This window comes from Canis lupus, chromosome 2, assembly GCF_048164855.1.
Source record: "Canis lupus baileyi chromosome 2, mCanLup2.hap1, whole genome shotgun sequence".
Classification (NCBI taxonomy): Eukaryota; Metazoa; Chordata; class Mammalia; order Carnivora; family Canidae; genus Canis; species Canis lupus.
This window is the reverse complement of record NC_132839.1, coordinates 86,595,424-86,615,424: the sequence shown is the minus strand read 5'-3', so window position 1 is coordinate 86,615,424 and position 20,001 is coordinate 86,595,424. Positions and strand designations below refer to the sequence as shown.

General features: G+C 38.5%; 1 protein-coding gene across 2 annotated transcripts in view; it reads right to left on the bottom strand.

Annotated features, from left to right (window-relative positions):
• SEPSECS (Sep (O-phosphoserine) tRNA:Sec (selenocysteine) tRNA synthase) overlaps positions 1–19,380 on the bottom strand; it is a 36,389-nt gene extending 17,009 nt beyond the window's left edge. Inside the window, exons 1-8 of one of the 2 annotated variants that reach the window (XM_072808895.1) lie at positions 19,191–19,380; positions 17,861–18,015; positions 15,430–15,548; positions 14,951–15,109; positions 12,277–12,430; positions 8,864–8,966; positions 1,900–2,029; positions 1,679–1,770 (exon numbers count right to left, since the gene is read on the bottom strand). In XM_072808895.1, coding sequence (XP_072664996.1) covers positions 1,679–1,770; positions 1,900–2,029; positions 8,864–8,966; positions 12,277–12,430; positions 14,951–15,109; positions 15,430–15,548; positions 17,861–18,015; positions 19,191–19,304 — 1,026 coding nt within the window. In that variant the 5' untranslated portion in view covers positions 19,305–19,380. The remainder of the gene's footprint in view (positions 1–1,678; positions 1,771–1,899; positions 2,030–8,863; positions 8,967–12,276; positions 12,431–14,950; positions 15,110–15,429; positions 15,549–17,860; positions 18,016–19,190) is intronic. The other variant, XM_072808897.1, reaches the window with a different exon arrangement.
• Positions 19,381–20,001: the final 621 nt, after the last annotated feature.

The window sequence follows — 20,001 nt, the reverse complement described above, 5'->3', positions numbered from 1 at the left end:
CCTATGTTTTGCCTTTTCCAGAATAGCATATATATGAAACCATATAATATGTAGCCCTTAGAGTCTGGCTTATTTCATTTAGTATAATGCATTTGAGAGCCATTATTTTGTTGCTTATATCAGTCATTTGTTCCTTTTTATTGCTGAGTATGTATGTACCACAGTTTGTTTATACACCAGATGATGGACATTTGAGTTGTTTCCAGGGTTTGGCAATTATGAATAAAATCTCTATAAACATTCATGTATAGGTTTTTGTAGAGACATAAATTTTCATTTCCCTTGAGTAAATAGCTAGGAGCAGGATGGCTAGTTTATACGGTGAGCATATGCTTAACTTTCTAAAAAACTGCAAAAGTGTTTTTCCAAAGTTACTGTACCATTTGTGTTCTTGCCAGCCATGTCTGAGAGTTCTCTACTTGCTTGAGATCTTTGCCAGCATTTAGTCTGGTCAGTTTTCTTTATATTAGCCCTTCTACTAGGTGTGAAGTGGTATCTCGCTGGTTTTCACATGCATTTCCTAAAGACTGATGATGGGTCTCTTTTCCTACATCATGTAAATCTTAAGAGATGTCCCCATAATACTAAGTAAACAATTATCTTCCTATGGACTAAACTGGTGAGGGGAGAGAGGTGGCTAGAGGAAAATAGGGAACAAAATTTTTCAACTTCTACTGCATATGCATAAGGCTATTGAGAGGCTCTATCAGATAATACATATAACATATCTTAAAATATGGAAAGTACTATTATAAATCTAAAGGACTGGGATCCCTGGGTGGCGCAGCGGTTTGGCGCCTGCCTTTGGGCCCAGGGTGCGATCCTGGAGACCCGTGATCGAATCCCACGTCAGGCTCCCGGAGCATGGAGCCTGTTTCTCCCTCTGCCTGTGTCTCTGCCTCTCTCTCTCTCACTGTGTAACTATCATAAATAAATAAAAAATTAAAAAAAAAACTAAAGGACTATAATTGCTACTGAATGTTAGAAACCTACATAGATGCAAAAACTGTAACAGCAGCCTCTGGCTCTCCCAGATGAGAGATGAATAAAACATTTTAGTTTGACCCAGACCTACCCTGCCAACACTGTCTCTGTCTACAGTTTTGGAGTTGTCCCGAATTAATTAAACCACTTTCAGTGTTGCAGATGAAGTCCAGTTTTCAAGCAAAAATGTCACTTTTCTTTCACAGCCAACATAACCAATGTGTTCAGCATTCCAGTAATGGCAAGGGATGAGTTATCTTAGAATGAGAAGCTGGCCAGATTCTGACCTGGTTCTTCTCCTCTGACTGACATCTCACACCTATACAAGTCTTCAGACATCCAAGAACTAAAAAGGAAAAACTTGTTCATTTGTCTTTCAAAACCCTCTATCTTGAATATCTTGAAGTGATAAATAAACTGAATTTAAGTAAACTAATAGGAATCTCTGATGTAGAAATTTCGCAATAAAAAACAAAAGCGAACTCACCTGTCCAAGGTCCCTCACAACATCTGAACACACAGGAAACAACGATCACCTGAAAACCACCTGGCACAGGATTCCATTCAAAGTAGATCCCCTAGGACCACACTAGCTAGCTATATTCTCAAAGTGACAAGCCAAAAAGCAAAAACACCAATAATTTGGAATAAGTTTAGTCAAGGGTATCATTTAACACCTAAAAGGAAAGCTTACCTTTCTTTCTTTCAATAGCTTCTTATAGCCATTTGATCCAAGTGATAACAAAGTAATAAGGACATCTAAAGAAGGTGAAGCTGAAGCTCTTCCTGAAATAAGATAAACAAGTTACATTCAGGAAGGGGGAAAACCCTTTAGAAATTAAGATTTATTATAGTAGCCTGGGTACAAATGGATTTTTGTTGTTACTTTTTCTGAAGAGCAACTGATTTATTTACCTGGATACATCTTGCTGATTTCCTGAATGAAGGAATCATTAAAGCCAGCAATTATAGCACCACCTACTGGAACCATAAAATTTTTGTCCAAGCTCTGAACGAAAGCATCTATTCGGCCAACCCGAGCCCCCTGGAATGAAATACACGGAGTATTACATACTGGCTTGTAGGAAAAGAAACGACAACTGCTATTAAGAAATAAATACCATTAGACAATGCATGAAAAGTCAGAAATAGAGCAACTATTCTTATTTTCTTTGTAACAGTGCCAACAAAGGATTTTTAAGCATGAAAATGAGTTTTTAATGTTGCTCCTATTAGGTGAAAAAGCACTTTATAGTCTCCAACCTGCTTTCATACAAAAAAAAATCATTACATCCTCACAACCACCTTGGGAGGAAGGCAGAGTTTCAGTATTATTCCACGTGGGAACTCAGCTTTTCATCTTAAAGTTGGCTAAGAGTAGAATCCTCCCATACCTCTCATCCTGTCTCATCTGTGATCTTCTATTTACAACAAAGGCCAACAGTGGGTCCTGCAACTATTAAGTAATTTTAAACACCCTCTGAGCTCAAGAGTGGCCACCATAATCTAATGTAGCTTACCCGTGTTGCCAATGAATTAACACCTTTAGGTACTTCTCTTTGATGCTTAATCTGACTACTTTAAGCAACAGCTCTGCTCCTACCACCACTCAGATAACAAAAGAGAAAAAAAATTATTTTTAACAGCAACTAATGGAATTTTTTTTTGTATACTCTTGGCAATGTTTCTACATAACTCATGTTTCCTAATGTTATAATCTTAGATGATCTCATTCCACTGCAAATGAACTTCAAGTGAAAATCTAATATTCTGGTGAAAAATTGAATACTTACTTCCTAGAAACGTAAAAACTAAGTTCTAGTCCCCATCCAATGTAGTCTGTGACCTTCTATCTAATGTGCTTCAATTTTCTCCTCTTAAAAATAGAGATACTATCTAAGTTTCAACTAAGATAGTTTTTTTCTTTATCTGTAGCGACAGATTTTTCAATCTGTGTTCACAATCTACATTCCTATTAATATTATAACCACATATGACCTTCATCTTCACACTTTCCCTCCACATCCATATCTCAGGGAGAATAGAAGGAGCAAATAGATAGCCAGCCTAATCTAAGAGACCAGATCCAGGCAATAGGTAGAAACACAAAAGCAGGAAAGGGAAGCAGACTACTTTGGAAGCTACTGCATGATTATTTAAATCTTAACCTTTCCCTGTTACTCTTCTAATTTCCTCATAAACTATGATCAAAGAAAATCTCACCATATCACAGGAAAACAGAAAGAAGCATATAGAGACTAAGAGAACCATATAAGACTAATAGAATAAATAACTGAACAGCACACAAAGTAGTAGCACATAAAAATAAAGAAGAATACTCAGAGTTGTCTTTTATTAACATTTAAGTACTGTCCAGAGCTTCCTAAGAGAAATGTGAGCCTAAATCAGGAGCAGGAGTATTAAGAGAACAATCACTGCCAGACTTTGCTAGAACCCCTTCATCACTAACACACAGAAAGTGGGGTGCCTGGGTGGCTCACTCAATTAAGCATCTGCCTTCGGCTCAGGTCATGATCCTGGGGGCCTGGGACTGAGCCCCATGTTGGGCTCCCTGCTCAGCGAAGTCTGGTTCTCCCTCTCCCCACCCCCTGCTTATGTTCTCTCTCATGCTCTCTCTCTCTCAAATAAATAAAATCTTTAAAAAATAAAAAAATAAAACACAGAAAGCATAAAGAGCAGGACACTACGGCAAGAAAGCAAACAGCCTCACAAAAAACAAACGGTTTTATCAAAGAAACAGAATGAATGAGCCCCAAAGTAGATCTAAATATTTTTTAAAAGATAATTGAAGCTTTGCAAATAAATGTGAAAGTATGAGTTTTTTTCTTTTTTTTAATGAAAAAACACTTTTTTGTCATTTTTATTGAGATATAATTGACATAGTATGTATAAGTTTGAGGTGTATGACATGATGATTTGACATATGTATATATTATGAAATGATTACCATAGGAAGTTTAGCTAATATCTATCACGTATGGCTTAATAAATTACCCGCTTAGCAAAAAAGAAAAAAAAAACAGCAAGCTGGACCCACTCTCAATGAAGTCAGAGGATATCAATGAGAAGGAAAAAAACCCACCAGAATAAGGCTGAAAGGGCTTAAACATAACAGGGAACACACGAGCATCTGCTATGAAGGAAAGGGCTGCCATCTATCAGTTCATTTGTTTCCTTGTTTATTCACAAAAGAGTATCCGGGCACCTATCAGCTGCCAAACACTGCTCAAGGTTCTAGGGACAGTGGTAATAAATAAAAGATAACTGTTCATGTAAAAATTTCTGCTGGAATTCACTGTGAACTTACTATGCATCAGGCACTATTCTAAGCACTTTACATTCGACCCTCATAATAACCATATGAGGTAGACGCGAATATAATAGCTATTTCACAGATGAGAAAATTAAGGCACGATAGAATTAAAGCAGCCTGCCCAAGGTCAGAAATGTACTTAATAGCACAGCTGGGATTCAAATCCAGGCAGTTAAAGCACCTTACTGAGAGTCACCCAGGTAATCAAAGACACAGCAGGGACTAAACCCTAGCCAGGTAATCTGGAGGAAGAGCCCATGTTTATGAAATAAAATATTATTCCCATGGCATTTCCATTCTTCCAGCTACCCAAGCCAAAGCCCTGGAGTCACTGAATTCTCATTTCCTCATACCTCACATCTGACTCATCAGCACACCCTGTAAGATCCACTCTCAAAATACATCTGAATCCAACCACATCTTAACACCTTAACGGCTACCTGCTTGGCCCGAGCCACCAACATATATTTCATGTGGGCTCCACAACAGCCTTCCATTCTTGCCTCCCTATCGTCTATTAACCCCACAGTAGCCAGAATGAGGCTGAAAAATGTAAATTACACGTCACTCTCCTGCTCAAAACCTTCCCATGGTTGACAACCATACCAAGGATAAAATCCCAAGTCCTTAGCACACCTCAATCTCTTTACTACTGTCGTTGTCCTCATTTGTCCAGATCCAGCCACCCTGGCATCCTTGCTGCTCCTCACATACTCCAAGCACACTCCTGCCTCAGTCTTGGCACTTGCTAGTTACCTTCTGTCTGGACTCTAGAGCGCGGCAGGGCTCATGCCTTCCTATCACTAAGGGCTCTGCTCAAATGTTACTTCTTGGAGAGGACCTCCTGGATCACTCCATCTAATCTGACACCCCCTCCCCAATCCAGAGCATTTATCAAGACCCGTCATACTTATTGTTTACTGTCTGCTTCTGCTTCATGAAGATAAGGATTTTGTTGTATTCACTACTGTATCCCCACGGCCTAACCTGATGCCCAGCACCTGTAAATATTTGTTGAATGAATGGACAACTAGGTCTGTGAATAAGCAGTAGGACACCTACTTTTCCCAAATTCTTTTTTTTTTAATTGTTTATTTATTTATGATAGTCACCGAGAGAGAGAGAGAGAGAGAGAGAGAGAGAGAGAGAAAGGCAGACATAGGCAGAGGGAGAAGCAGGCTCCATGCACCGGGAGCCCGACGTGGGATTCGATCCCGGGTCTCCAGGATTGTGCCCTGGGCCAAAGGCAGGCGCTAAACCATTGCGCCACCAGGGATCCCTTCTCAAATTCTTAATAAGCGAAGCTGCTGCTTCTCACACTCTGGGCATTTTATAATCCATGCTGACTCTAAAATCATTTATCCTATGTATTTCTGTGACTCTATAACATTGCTTTCCATTAATCTGTCCTCCCATCCACATTCCATCAGTCTCCTAAATTAGTCAGTATAGTATATAAACAGAAGTATAGGTTCCTCAAAGCCACCTTCCTGGGGATGACATGCGTGTGCCAGAATGTTTCATATGCTCTTCATAAATCATTCTGGGGCATCATCTCTAAAATAAAAAAAAATTAAAACAGAGCGGAAACATTTTAGTTATAGCCCTTTGATTGATTGATTAGTGCAACACTGTCTTCTCAAGGAAGTATTTGCAATTTTAGCACTTTGTTTTTTAGATGAAAATAGGAGGCTCTGAAGTCACACTGAACTAAATGGGCCATTTTGTAGCTATGGAACCTTGGGCTAGTCACTTAATCCTTCTGAGTCTGTTTCTTCATTTGTAGAAAGGAAATAATAAGTATACCTTAAACTGTTAGGATTAAGCTAATAAACTTTAAAAGTCTAGCAGGATGCCAGACACATGGTGGGTACTCAGTAAATGGCATATATTACTAAGAATTATTGCAATGAATTAAAGCTAACTATAATTTTTTAAATGTCATGAATAGCAACTAGCACTCAATAACACCCAATTTTAGCAAAATCACCTCACAAATGAAGAGAGGTGTTGACAAAGTAGGGCATTTGTGATGTACAACTCCAACAGCACCTTTTACATCATATCCTGGAGCTCACTGTCTCTGTCTTAAGCTCTCCAGTAATGCTGCCAAATTTTCTGGTATTCAAAATTATACTGTGAGCACCACAACACTAAGGACTTCTAGGTTAAATATATAATATTTGAGTAAATGTTTTGGAGCCATTGAAATGATCAGTATGAAGATTTTATAGGGATGTGGAGAATATCAAAATATAACCTGCAAAAATTAAATATATTTTTTGCCCTAAGTTTAAAAAAGGTAACATTTAGTGCACACAATCATTGCCACGATGTAAAAAGCAATCCACATATAAAAAAAGAGAAAAAGTGGACAAATAAATTATTAAGGGTATTTGTTGGGGTATAGGATTATGAGTGACCTTCTATTCCTTCCTCACTTTTCTGACCTTTTAGTAATACTGATGTACTAAACTTTCAAAGTAATTGAGGCTGCTAAAAATTAAAAAGGAAAAGAAGAGAGGGGGGAAAGGAAGAGGAGAAGTAAAAACAAATCACTGTAAGAAAATGTTTTTTAGGATTTCCAGTGTAGAGAATTATGTGACTTTTCTTGGCTATCATTCACACTGGAAATAACCTACTCTAGAATTATGATAAAGTTCCTCAAAAAGTTAAGGAATAATAAAGGATATGAAAGAAATGATAGTCTTCCTCTGGCATAACAAGCCTACCACCCACTCTACCTCTGGACTTCTTATGCTATGTAAATGCATCTAGTTCCCACTGGTTAGGTTATTTTGAGTTGGTTTTCTTTTATTTGTAGCCAACTGCATCCTAACTGGTACAACCTTTGAGAAAAGAAGCAAATCGGCTAATAGCTATCATATAAACCACATTTATATGAGTTGATATTAACACTCCAATTTTTTTTTTTTTTTTTTTTTTAACCAGCAAAGACCTACTGGGCTAAGGAGTATTCACCACTGCACTGAAGAAGGTCACAGATAATCTGTGAATAAGTCCCCACATAACATAAACCACATGTGTGTCAAAACCAAGTATGTGATCAACATCATTATGCACACAAATTATACACTTCATACCATACATGAATAGTATCTATCCACATCTTCATAGAGTATAAATATTCATTGTAAGTAGATAATGCTTTCAGTAACCAGTTACTGAGTATCAATTATGTACACCAGATTCTGTCCTAAGTACTGAAGACATAATAGTGAACAAAACAAAGTCCTTTTCTTAACAGAACCTCAATTTTCATTAGTAACAATAACTAGACAATAAAAAAGTAAATAAATCATATTAAATGGTGAGATGTGCTTTGTAGAAAAAGAGCAAGGGACCATCAATTTTAAGAAGCACCCAAATTTTCCACACCACTAGGTAAGAAAGAACATTGTCAACTAACATTATGAGACACCACTAATTCTAAGATGCTCCCATTTTAGAGATGTTACAATGTGGGAAAATGTATCCCTTAAAACAAATGAGTATGGCATAAAATAGGAAAAGGGACACAGAAAACGCAGGCAAGGAAAAGGAACCAGTAATTTCAGATCGGGTGTCTGACAAAGGTAAGAAGCCATTCAAGTCTCTGGAAGAGGAATCTAGTGAGGGGAAGGGACGAGCACAAAACCAGGGCAGTGGGCACACCTGTGGCACACTGGAGGAACAGAAGGAAGGCAGGTGTGCAGGAGACAGCAGGTGAGACAGAGCACAGCAGGAAACAAAACTGAGAAGCTACAGAGGCCTGAATATACGAAGCCTTGCAGGCCATGGCTCTAATTCTTAACCTGAGCAGGATGGGATGCCCAGGCATATTTTCAAAAAAGATCTAAACCAGGGGTGCCTGGGTAGCATCATCAGTTAAGCGTCTGACTCTTGATTTCGGGTCATGATCTCAGGGTGGTGGGACAGAGCCCTGAATCGCGCTCAGCACAGAGTCTGCTGGAGATGTTCTCTCCATCTCCCTCTGCCCCCTCTTTCCCACACGTGCGTGCGCTCACTCTCTCTAAAATAAATAAATAAATCTTTAAAAAAAATGTAAAACAGATGACCAGGATCTCATCCTATTTGATATTTATAAGAACAAAATCATAACATTATTTTAAAACCTGTAACTACATAGCTATACGCTAAAATGTTATAAAGTGAAGCTATTTTCCAGCATAGGATAATAAGTGATTCCTCAAATATGAAATAAATCATCAATATAGTTTTTAAATTATAATAACCCAGTATATAAGAAAAGTGAGAATGCTGGTAATGAAACAACCTCAGAAAGTTAAAAAAATGAGCTATTGAAGTATTTCTCTGTTGGTCCTGACCAAAACTATTAGTCCAACCACCAGCAAAGAAAAGTGACTTTTACTGTATGGATATCAGATGCCAATTTCTAATGCTGCATGAAGTTGAGGATGCCAAATGGTTGATTTTACTATATTAAGTAGTAAGAAAAACAAAGGAAGAATCTTGTAATATGTTAAAATAGTTTTTTCTTGACACATCTTTTTAAACTCTTACCTGCTGGATGAGGTGCATACACTTTGAAGACTGCACTCCATAAGCATTGTTGACTATATGTGGAATGCCAGAATTAGCACAAATCACAGCCAGTTCTTCTAATCTACAAACATAAATATTCAACAGAAAGACATATTCCTACTGTGCTTTTATAAATTACAGTGTGAGAACTTTTTTTAATTCAATAGTTATTCTTAATGTACACTATGAAAAAAATGGGAAAACTGAAATTTCTACAGCAGTATTTTAGCATAAAATTCAGCAGCAGGCACTTTAGGATAAACCTAAAAAAGCTTTTAAATTAATGTTACCAATAAATGAGAAAACGGGTATTTATAAAAATCCGTATACATGGGAGCTTTTAAATCACTTTAAAATTTCCTATATAAAAAAGCGAGAAGATTATAATGATCTCTTAACAGGGTGGTATGCTCATTTTTAAATGCTTTTGGTTGCTTATCATACTAAAGCTAATAGTTGCAAAATAATTAGCATGTCTTAAAATCTTAAGAAATCTTACATTTAACATCTCATAAAGTAAAAAATACATTTTCAAGTAGACTTTAATGTATTAAAAAATACAGAACATTAAAATGTTTCAGTACCAAAATAACATTTTCCAACAACTTGCAAACTAAAGAATCTTTTAAATAGCTGCTGGTTTTAAATTCACTCTTACTTTTTCATTTGACACTCCTTATATTAAAATAAGTTGAGAGTCAAGCTCTATGCAAAATAAGGTAATAAATTTCAATTAGTGTGTAATGAATGGTGTTCCTCTGCAAATCCAAATACTACTTGTGACTGAGGCCATCTCTAACAAATATCTTCACATGCTATGAAACTAAGACTAAATCCTATGTTTTAATGAAGTTTTAAATTTCTTAAAAATGTTCTTTCTATAATATAAAGGATTTGGAAGCAAAGCATTTTTATTCAATAAAAGTTCTTTCCCATAAGGATGTATTTCAAATATATATTACATAGTTATTTATTTTTGCAAAATACATTTTTTAGATGTACATTGTTTGTTTTTTAAGATTTTATTTATTTATTCATGAGAGACACAGAGAGAGAGAGGGAGGCAGAGACACAGGTAGAGGGAGAAGCAGGCTCCATGCAGGGAGCCCGACATGGGACTCGATCCCGGGTGTCCATGATCATGTTCTGGGCTGAAGGCGGTACTAAACTGCTGAGCCACCTGAGCTGCCCGCATTATGTTTTTAAAGTACAGACAGAAAAAAAAAAAAAAAAAAAAAAGTATAGACAGGAATGCCATTTTTCTGTCAGAAGTTTTCAATTTACTTCCTTAAGGTATTATGAGTTAAAAAGTCATTTTATCATTCATTTTCATAAACCTCACAAATTGAGAGGAACCTTTCATTACTCAAATTAATCAGATACTTGTTTTTAACAAAATAGATCTTCTGGGATGCACACAAGTATTTTCTTCATAAAAGGCACTTCGACATGTTTGTGTTCTAATGAAAGCATTCCTTATTAACAAAGTTCCTTGAGAGTAAGACGCTATAATAACATAAAGTACTATTTTAAAATGGAAAAAAATATCATTTGAGTTGTTTTAAATATTCAGAATTGATCAAATCTGCTAATATTATATAAAGATATTTAATGAAAGGCAAGGACAGATAAAAAATACTTTCCATGTAGATCAAATTGTATTGCAACTTAGCAGCCAATTGAGATGTTATTCAGATAGAAGAAATGATACCCTTATTTTTTTATATTTCCTTTAACTGATTTTGCCCTACAATACTCTGTCCAATTAATTAACTAATAAAGATAACATACATATGCTTATTTAAGTTAAGACGATAGAGGAATAATCTCAATGCAAAGAAATCAAAATACATCTTAAATTTAATAAAATTAGAAATTCGAACATATTACTAATAACTGTGCTTCACCATTTTCCTAAAGTTCACTCTTATCAGGAACATTCATTATATAACAGAACTAAAAAGTGTCATTTGAGAATTCTGATAAAAAATATTTGTAATTTTTTTCCCAAAAGAGATAATACATGTAAAATACTTAACCCTACACCAAGCATACTGTAAACATCTTAAAAAAAAAAAAAATCAAAAGGAAACAAAACTATCCTAAAGTATAAACAATCTAACACATACCCATGTGCTGTTTTTGGGAAATGTGATTTATTTCTATCACATTAAAATATTTCTAGGTAGCAAAATCATCAATGAATAAAGTACAGAGATCTTTATTTATATTTCAATATAAATTTAAAAACTGGTAAGTAATGAATAAACAAGGAAATGATATGTAATATTATCTTAAAATAGGATTCAGAGTCACAAATAAAACAAGGTAAATTTTCAAGAGCATGGTCTTAAAACTGTCTCTTAAAACATGCCTAATAAAAAAGTAACGTACATTCATTACTGCCAAATTGTGTGATTCCATGAATAAAACTAAAGTTTAACTTTATCTTAAAAAATAGTCCGAAGTCAATATAGTTCTGACAAATTATTAGCACTTCTGTTCAACATGATAGAATGAAACAGAGAGTGCCATCAAAACTAGAAATTTGTATTACTCTACCCAAGCCTGTTATATTTTCAGAATAAAATTTGTGGACATCCTTTAGAAAAAAAATTTTTTTGCTTTTTTTTCTTTTTGCTTTTCTCTTAAATATATGCAGTTTTCTCTAAATGCAAAGACAATCACCGTGTACACTCAAGTGTACACGAGTTCATCTTCCAATTAAGAAATTCAGAAGGGGGGGATCCCTGGGTGGCTCAGCGATTTAGCACCTGCCTTCGGCCCAGGATGTGGTCCTGGAGACCTGGGATCGAGTCCCATGTTGGGCTCCCTGCATGGAGGCTGCTTTTGCCTCTGCCTGTGTCTCTGCCCCTCTCTCTCTCTCTCTCTGTCTCTCATGAATAAATAAAATCTTTAAAAAAAGAAAAAAAGAAAAGAAATTCAGAAGGTAATAAATAATCCTAAATTTTCTACTTAATCTGTTGATACTGGTAGTTCTGATATTAGAAAACTAACTGTAAGAGCAAAGAAGTGGAGCAATTAAAACAACTAAATCCAACATTATGCTTAGAAACTTCTATTAAATAATGAGGCAAAGATGCAAAGAGATCAGAAACAGACAAAAACAGGATGACAGTTGCTCTGTGTCTACTCAGGTGATAAAGGGATCTCCATTTGGTTTTAGTTGTTTTTCTTATTCTGTATCAAATTTTTATTTCCCCAAACCACTGTGTTGTTTCTCCACTAGTCCATTCACCTATTTCCTGCCAAATGTTACTTTTTTTTTTTTCCAAATGTTACTTAATAAGCATCTTTGAGAGTCCGTCTATCTGCATTTCATTTAAAAGACCAATGGATGCCTAAGGGACAATTATTTGGAAATGATTTACCTATCAGGCACCCTTGGAGCGAAACAGGATGTAGTAGAATGAACACACAGAATGTTATCAGGCCCAAGTTCCTGGACTTTAGCCTCCACTGCTTTCAGGTCTGTGCGCAGCTCGTCACCTTCTAACACGTTCTCTATCACCACAGGCTCAAAACCTAACCAAGCCAACCAGAAATCAAAATGTTAGATAAACTAAAATAAGGGAAGATCCTGGAACTCTAGGAAGCAGTGCTATTCTACATAGGAACTCTAAATTTGGTCAGTGAGCGCTTGCCTCGTAATAAAGACCTGGCTCAATCTTGGCATGAATCAAAAGCAGGTCAAAACAACGTGAAGGACTAGTAGACCACAATTAGGACCACAAAATCTATTTAATGCTTAGATATGACTAGGAAGACTTGTTCTGGGAAGGAAAACAAAGGTCAAATAGATACCTATAAAAGTAAGACTCCTTCACTATGATTCCATTTAGACTGAGGAAAAGTAAATCCATTCTCTGGCAGCATTTCATTTTTAAGTTGGCTTTATTTCAAAGATGGACAAGAATAATAATATAATTCAAGTACTAAAACAAATCACAATCGTCAACTTTATATTTTAGTCCTAAAGTAAAAGTAATGAATTTTATCAGCCTAATGATCACTGACCCATCCCATAGTTTACAAGGACCTTCTATACTTTAAATATAAAAACTATTTCTCAATTTTCAATTGAATTAGTACACTTAACTAGCACATGATCAAATGTCTGACCAAATAATGTGTAATCTTATATGGTGAATATTAAGGTATCCATAAACTTTAAGAGTTGTATGTGCAATATATACAGTAAGCAATGTACAAAGCACTTAGATAACTAAATATGTTGTAACACTAGTAAGTACTTAGGGTAAAAGTAAAATCAAAGTGCTTAAGTCTTACAAACTGGATAGAAAATAAACTAGGGAAATTTTACACATAAAGTCATTACATAGTCACATTTTCAGTCTTCCCAAATAGCAAATCTACAGCAGGCTGGACTCATGTATTTAGAGGCTATAAGAGATTTAGAAACCATTTAGCTCAACTCGCTCATTTCATAGACAAGGGAGCCAAAACACAGAAAATTAAAGCAGTTAAGAGGAAGTAGTTTTCTTCTGTGTTTTATAATCCATATTAAGTTGTCTGCATTCTACCTACAGAAATATAAAAACCTGGCCACCCTAAAATCATCAATCCGATTATGTTGGTTCAGAGATGTCCATGTTTTATATCTATACTTTCACAGCTATTAAAACAAAACCTAAATAGTGCTTCCTAATGACACCTAATTTTCTATTCTTTCTCAAATTTTTGAGACCTAACCCTACTTTCGCTTTCAACATTAAAAATGTTTTTTTTTTTTTTTGAGAATACAACTATCTTGTCTCCTAAGAATATAGACTATCCTAAGAAAGGATAAACCATAAATTGTAGTACAAATCCTAACATCTTTTGGAAAAGTTTCCAATTCTTCAATATGGCCATCTTTCCTGTAAGTTTGGTTATTAGTTCTTTGGTTAATAGGATATAAATAAACAGACTTCTTGACAACTTCATACCACTTAAAATAAATCAGTATATCTCTTAAAAGTCTATCAGTTTCTGCTCTATGTCCATATTATGAATCCCTTTTCATGAGTTTCTTTAGGATTATTTATATGGTTTAGTTATAGGCCAATACAGTTCATTTCATACAACAGACTGAGATTATTCAAAATTAACCTTAAATTCTCAGATTTGCCTTGATTTAAGCAAGCCAAATACTAAAATACCAACGTGAAGTTTTTATCTCGTCTATACATAACGATGCCTGTATCCTTACACTTTGATTTATGACAACAATTTATGTGTTTTCCACATATGTATATACAACAACAACCATTCCTGAAGCCCTTAGCACCCTTCGTGCTCAGGGATTACTGTTGGGCATTTCATATGTTATCCTGCTTAATACTCAAACAATCTTGTGAGATAAGTATTTGTAACTCCATTTTAAAGAATGGACATACGATACAGCCATTCCACTTCATGGCATATACCCCAAAGAATTCAAAGGAGGACTCAAATGGGTATTTGTGCACCCATATTCACAGCAGCATTATTCACCAGAGCCAAAAAGTGAAAACAACCCAGGTGTCCATCAACAAATGAATGAATGAGTAAACAACGTTGAGAAAGATAAATACAGTGATGTATTAGCCTTAAAAGAGGAAAGAAATTCTAATACATGCTGCAACATGAACTTTAAAGATATTGTGCTATGCGAAATAAGCCAGTCTCAAAAGGACAAATACTCTGTAACTCCACTTATATAAAGGACCCAGAGCAGTCAATTTCAGAGACAGAAAGAATAGTGATTGTGAGGAACTGGGGGTCGTGGGGAGGGAGGAGTTATTATTTTAGTGGGTACAGAGTCAGTTGAGATGAAAAAGTTCTGGAGATTATATGTTACACAATGGCTGTACGACAATGTGAATGTATATAATGTTACAGAACCATACATTTAAAAATGATTAAAATGGTAAATCTTGTTATGTATACTTTCTTACAATAAGAAGGGAGAACAAGAACACATTTAGTTTCTTCTTCATTCATCTTTCTCTATACAAAAAGTTTGAATTTCCTACATTATATATGCCACTTCTCTTCTTTTACCTGCAGTGATCATGGATTTAAAGCAAGACTTCTGGTCTATTCTTGGCCATATAATATACTTTGCCTTTGGTCTTTTGTGTCGTAACGTTAAGAAACACAAGGTTAGACTCATACCAGTCGCCATGGGAACTACAAAGCAGCTGGTCACTGCAGGGACACCTAAAAATAAAAAGTAAGAAAAATTAATTATTCTGCTAAAAACTAGCATCCTTCTTGAAGAAATTCTGTAGTTCTTCAATCAAACAGTAGGAGTTATAGACTTAGTGCTTCCTCTCTACTTGGTCTCAGGAAGCTCACTGCCAAATTCAACCTCCAGGCTTATGGCTCTGGTTTTCTATCTTTTTCTAAAGGGTTTTTAAAAATATACATCTTTCAAAAGCCATTTATAACCTGTTTGGAAAGAGGCGTTCATAAAAGATAGGAGGCAAAGGTGTATGTGGCTGGCCAGCCGAAAGTATTATGATTAACACAGTACATACCAGCCAACTTTATGATGTCCAGGACCAAAGAATTGGTAATTTTGTTCAAAAGGCTAGAACCTGCAGCTTTTGGTTGCACAGCAGAAATATCACCCGATCGTCCAATTCCATGAATGAACCTAAGCAAAAAATGGGCCAACAACTGGACAAAAATATTCAGTGTTCTAAGTAATCCACTGTATAAGTATACAGATACAGTAACAAAAAAAAAAAAAAACCCACACCAGAAACAACACTTGACTATCGCAGACAAGTTTATTTCATAAACTATTAATAATGTAAAAATATCCTGGTTAAATTGAAACAAATTTATCAATTACATTGTAGGGCTAGTCTCCAAAGATGGCCACCATCAATTCCTCTTCTCCCAATGCCCATACACTATTGCCAACACCAAGAAATGGAATCAAATTCCTCTCCACTTGAATATGTGCTGGCCTTAGTGACTTGTTTGGCCAGGAAGAATCTAATGGAGGTGATGTTCTGGAATTTCTGATCTCGATCCAAGAAGCCTTACAGCTTCACCTGACCTCTTGAAGAACTGCTCTTGCAGGAGCTCCCTCCTATTATCCAGATGCCATGCTGGGAGAGGCCCAAACCACCTGGGGAGGCCATCTGAGCTCCCGGCCACCTAAGTGAGTCAACTTGGATAAATTGCCCAGTTGAACCTAGTAACTAAAACTCTCAGCCAACATCTGACTACAACTGCATGACACGCTGGAAGCAATAATCAACTTGCTGAGCCCTGTTAACCCACAAAACTGTGAGAGGTAATAATAAGCTATCGTTTTAAGCTACTAAGTTTTGAGGTGGTTTGCTAGCAGCAAAAGAAAACCAGAATATATGCAACATTAGATTTTCTTATTTCTTTCCACTTCCTTAACGAGAGCAGTGGACTAAGTTCCCATGGGGATGAGCTGCAAGTTCAAATATTGCCTTAATTTAAAAAATACTACACTTAACCTTTGAATCGGGGGGGGGGGGGCATTAGGAGAGGCCTGCATAGTCAAAAATTTATGTATAACTACTTTGATTCCCCCAAAAACTTCATTACTATTTGCCTATTGTTGACCGGAAGCCATACCAATATCATAAACAGTCAATTAACACATATTTTATATGCTATATTATATACTGTTTTCTTACAATAAGCAAGTTAGAGAAAAGAAAATCTTACTAAGGAAATCATAAGGAAGAACGAAAGTACGGTTTTCATCGAAAAAAGTCCACGTGTAGGTGGACCTGTACAGTTCAAATCCATATTGTTTCAAGGGTCATCTGTATACATTCCTTGAAAATTAGTGTCCAAATCCACTCATGTTAAATTAGATGACATTATACACATGAATGATACCTCTGAATATTCTTCAAATTTATATCTGTTTGCACTTTATAGTTAGATTAGAAATCTGTCACACTGGGATTATCACAGAACACCAGTGTCATACATCATCACCACCGAAACTTAATGTACAAAGCATTTTTTTTACAAATATCATAAATCATGTTATTAGCCTATGTTAACCATGAATTTTTCATCCAAGTTATAGATTCATTATCATTAGTTCTCACTGCAATGATTTTGAGTGAAATAAATTCTACTATCCCCAGGAAAACTTCACCACTGAACATTTCAAGACAGGAGTTTTTAAAAGTTTATCTATATTTCACAGAAAAGTGGAAGAGCAGAGAAATGATCATATTTGGAAACACTACCAATTACATGGTTAAAAGAATTGATGAAAAAGCTTTCTAAAATACCACAAAAGGAAAAAGTGACTTAATTTAAAATCAAGTGTAGCGTACCTTTCCTGCACCTATTTCAGCAAAGCAAGGGATTTATAAAATAGGATTCGGTTCAGATCCAGATGAACGTTTTAAAGTTCTACCTACTAATCATTCTCTTAAAAAACCCGCAACGTTAGGAAAGAAATATAGCAAACTATAAACAACTTCTACATATTTTAAATTCTAACAACCGAATAGGTTCATTTACATTAAATGTACAGGCAGTAGAGTTAAAGCCCCAGAACCCCACAGGATAACTAGAACTTTCACCCTACTCTCCTGAAAAGCAACTAGTCAGGCAAATTGTTTCCATCTCCCTGTTGCATCTGGTTCATGCGCCCATTTGAATAGGGAAGAAGTAGGTTACCAATAGATGTTTTATTGGTATTACCACCATCGTTTTAAACAACAAAAATCTTAAAAAATAAAAAAAAGGGGGTGGGGGTACGCCTGGGTGGCTCAGCAGTTTAGTGCCTGCCTTCGGCTCAGGGCCTGGTCCCGGGTCAGGGGATGGAGTCCCACATGGGGCTCCCTGCAGGGAGCCTGCTTCTCCCCTGCCTGTGTCTCTGACTTGCTCTGTCTCTCATAAATAAATAAACAAAATATGTTTTTAAAAAAATATGTTTCTATTTTAAAAATATACCTGTAATGACGTCGAGCAACTAATGCAGATGCGACTCTCCCTTCCCTTTCTCCCACACCACAATTGCCCAGGAAATTGTTGCTATCCATGATGGCAAGCTCATGCAAAAAAAGTTCAAGTGTACTTTCATCCCAACCATCCTCTGGACACTTCCCCTAAAAAAAAGATAAAAATGAAAATAAAAGTAAGTTCTTTAAAAAGCTTATATTTCAGCCCTAGAATCTTCCTTCAATGATTTTTTTTGAAACTTCGCCATGTGTATTTTGCCATCCTCGTTGCTTTCTAAACTTTAGACATAAATTGGGCCCAAGGCAAGAAAAACCTTGAGGAGGCCAAACATTTGTTACACGGCGTCGCCATCAGCTCTGGATTGCGGGGGGAGGTGGGGGGGGTGGTAATAAATGACCAGGAGGAGATCCGCTCGGGTCTCAAGCTGCAGGAAGCACAGGTTAACGGAAAACCAATAAATGTCATCATCTTCAAATGACGATTCTCCAACCGAGGCCGTGAAAACGAGGACTTGTCAAAGTGGGGTGCAATTAAAATTCGGGTGAGAGGGATTAGAGGGAAAGGAGAAGAACTGAGTGGGAAGCATCAGAGAGGGAGGGAGACAGAGCAGGAGAGACTCCGGACTCTGGGAAAGGGACGAGGGGCGGTGGCAGGCGGGGGGCGGGCACGGAGCCGGGCGCTCGGTGGGAGGAGCACCGGGCGATATGCTATAGGTCGGCGAGTCGACCTCCAATAAAAAAAATATACATACATACATAAAATAAAATAAAAGCGCACACACAAAAATATCCTGGAGCCTGGCGGGAACCAGACACGTGAGGCTCCGGCAGCTCCCCCCGAGCCGGGCATAGGGCCCTCGGGGTCCCTGGCAATGGTCAAAGCGGAAGGGATGCGAACTTTGCCTTCCCGCACACACAACAGTAAGGCAACTACTGGCCCGGAGTTGGGCAAAAAAGCAAACCAAACAGGACTCCACCTGCTGACCCCGCGAGCTCCGCAACACCACGCTCGGCGCCGGCTGGAGAGGGAGACGGAGGGCGGAGGGCGGAGGGCGGGCGTGCACCGCGGGCTGCAGCGGGGGGGCCGCGAGGGGGGCCGCGAGGGCCGCGGGGGGGCGGGGGGCCGCCAGGGAGGGGGGGGTCCGCGAGGGCCGCGAGGGGGGCCGCGAGGAGGCGGGGGGCGGGGGTCCGCCAGGGAGGGGGGGCCGCGAGGGGGGCCGCGAGGGCCGCGGGGGGGCGGAGGCCGCGAGGGAGGGGGGGCCGCGAGGGGGGCCGCGAGGGCCGCGGGGCGCGGAGCCGAGGCCGGCCCGACAGCCCCGTACCTTCTCCAGCAGCAGCCGTATGAGGTGCTCGTGCGAGCGGCGGGCCTCACAGCCCTGCCGCACGTAAGCCGGCGACACCAGCCGCTCGCCCGCCGCGAAGCTGTCGCGGTTCATCTCGGCGGCGGCCCCGGCGGCGGGGGTCCCACGCCGGCCGCGCGGGGCACGGCCGCTGAAGCAGGAAGCTGCCCGCCGCCCGCCGCCCGGACGGTACGGCAAGGCCTCGGGACAAACATCCTGAGTCGTTTGTGCACATGCGCACAACTGGCCGAGCGGCGCTCCCGGCCTGCGGGCTTGGGCATGCGCAGGGGCGCCGGCGCCGAGCCCGACCTGGAGGCGGAGCGCTGCACCTGTGCGCAGCGGCTGCGGCGGGAGGGAGGCGGCGCGGCCTTCTCGGCGCTCCAGCCCGGTCGAATGGCGAGATTTGCGCAGTCTGTGCTTCAGGCTTCCGACCCCGTGTCTCTCTAGTCCCAGAACCTCTCCTCCGCACTTTCCTGAGCCTCAGCATGTGCTAGGGCCTGGCAGCCCGCTAGGACACAGCAGCGCCCCATTCCCTTCGTCCTCGGCACTACAGAATTTTGGGCCTCAACACTTACCACCCATCACCTGATTTTACTTTTTTTTTTTTTTGGTACACCCCGCACCCACACATCTATGGATGTAAACTGCCTAAAGATACGCACCTGGTTCCCGCTGCTGTACCCCCCCCCCCAAGCGCCTAGAACAGTGCCCGGAATATAGCAAGGGCATGCATGCATGCATGAATAAAAATAAAAATGAATAAAATTAAATAAATAAAACTAAATAAAATAAA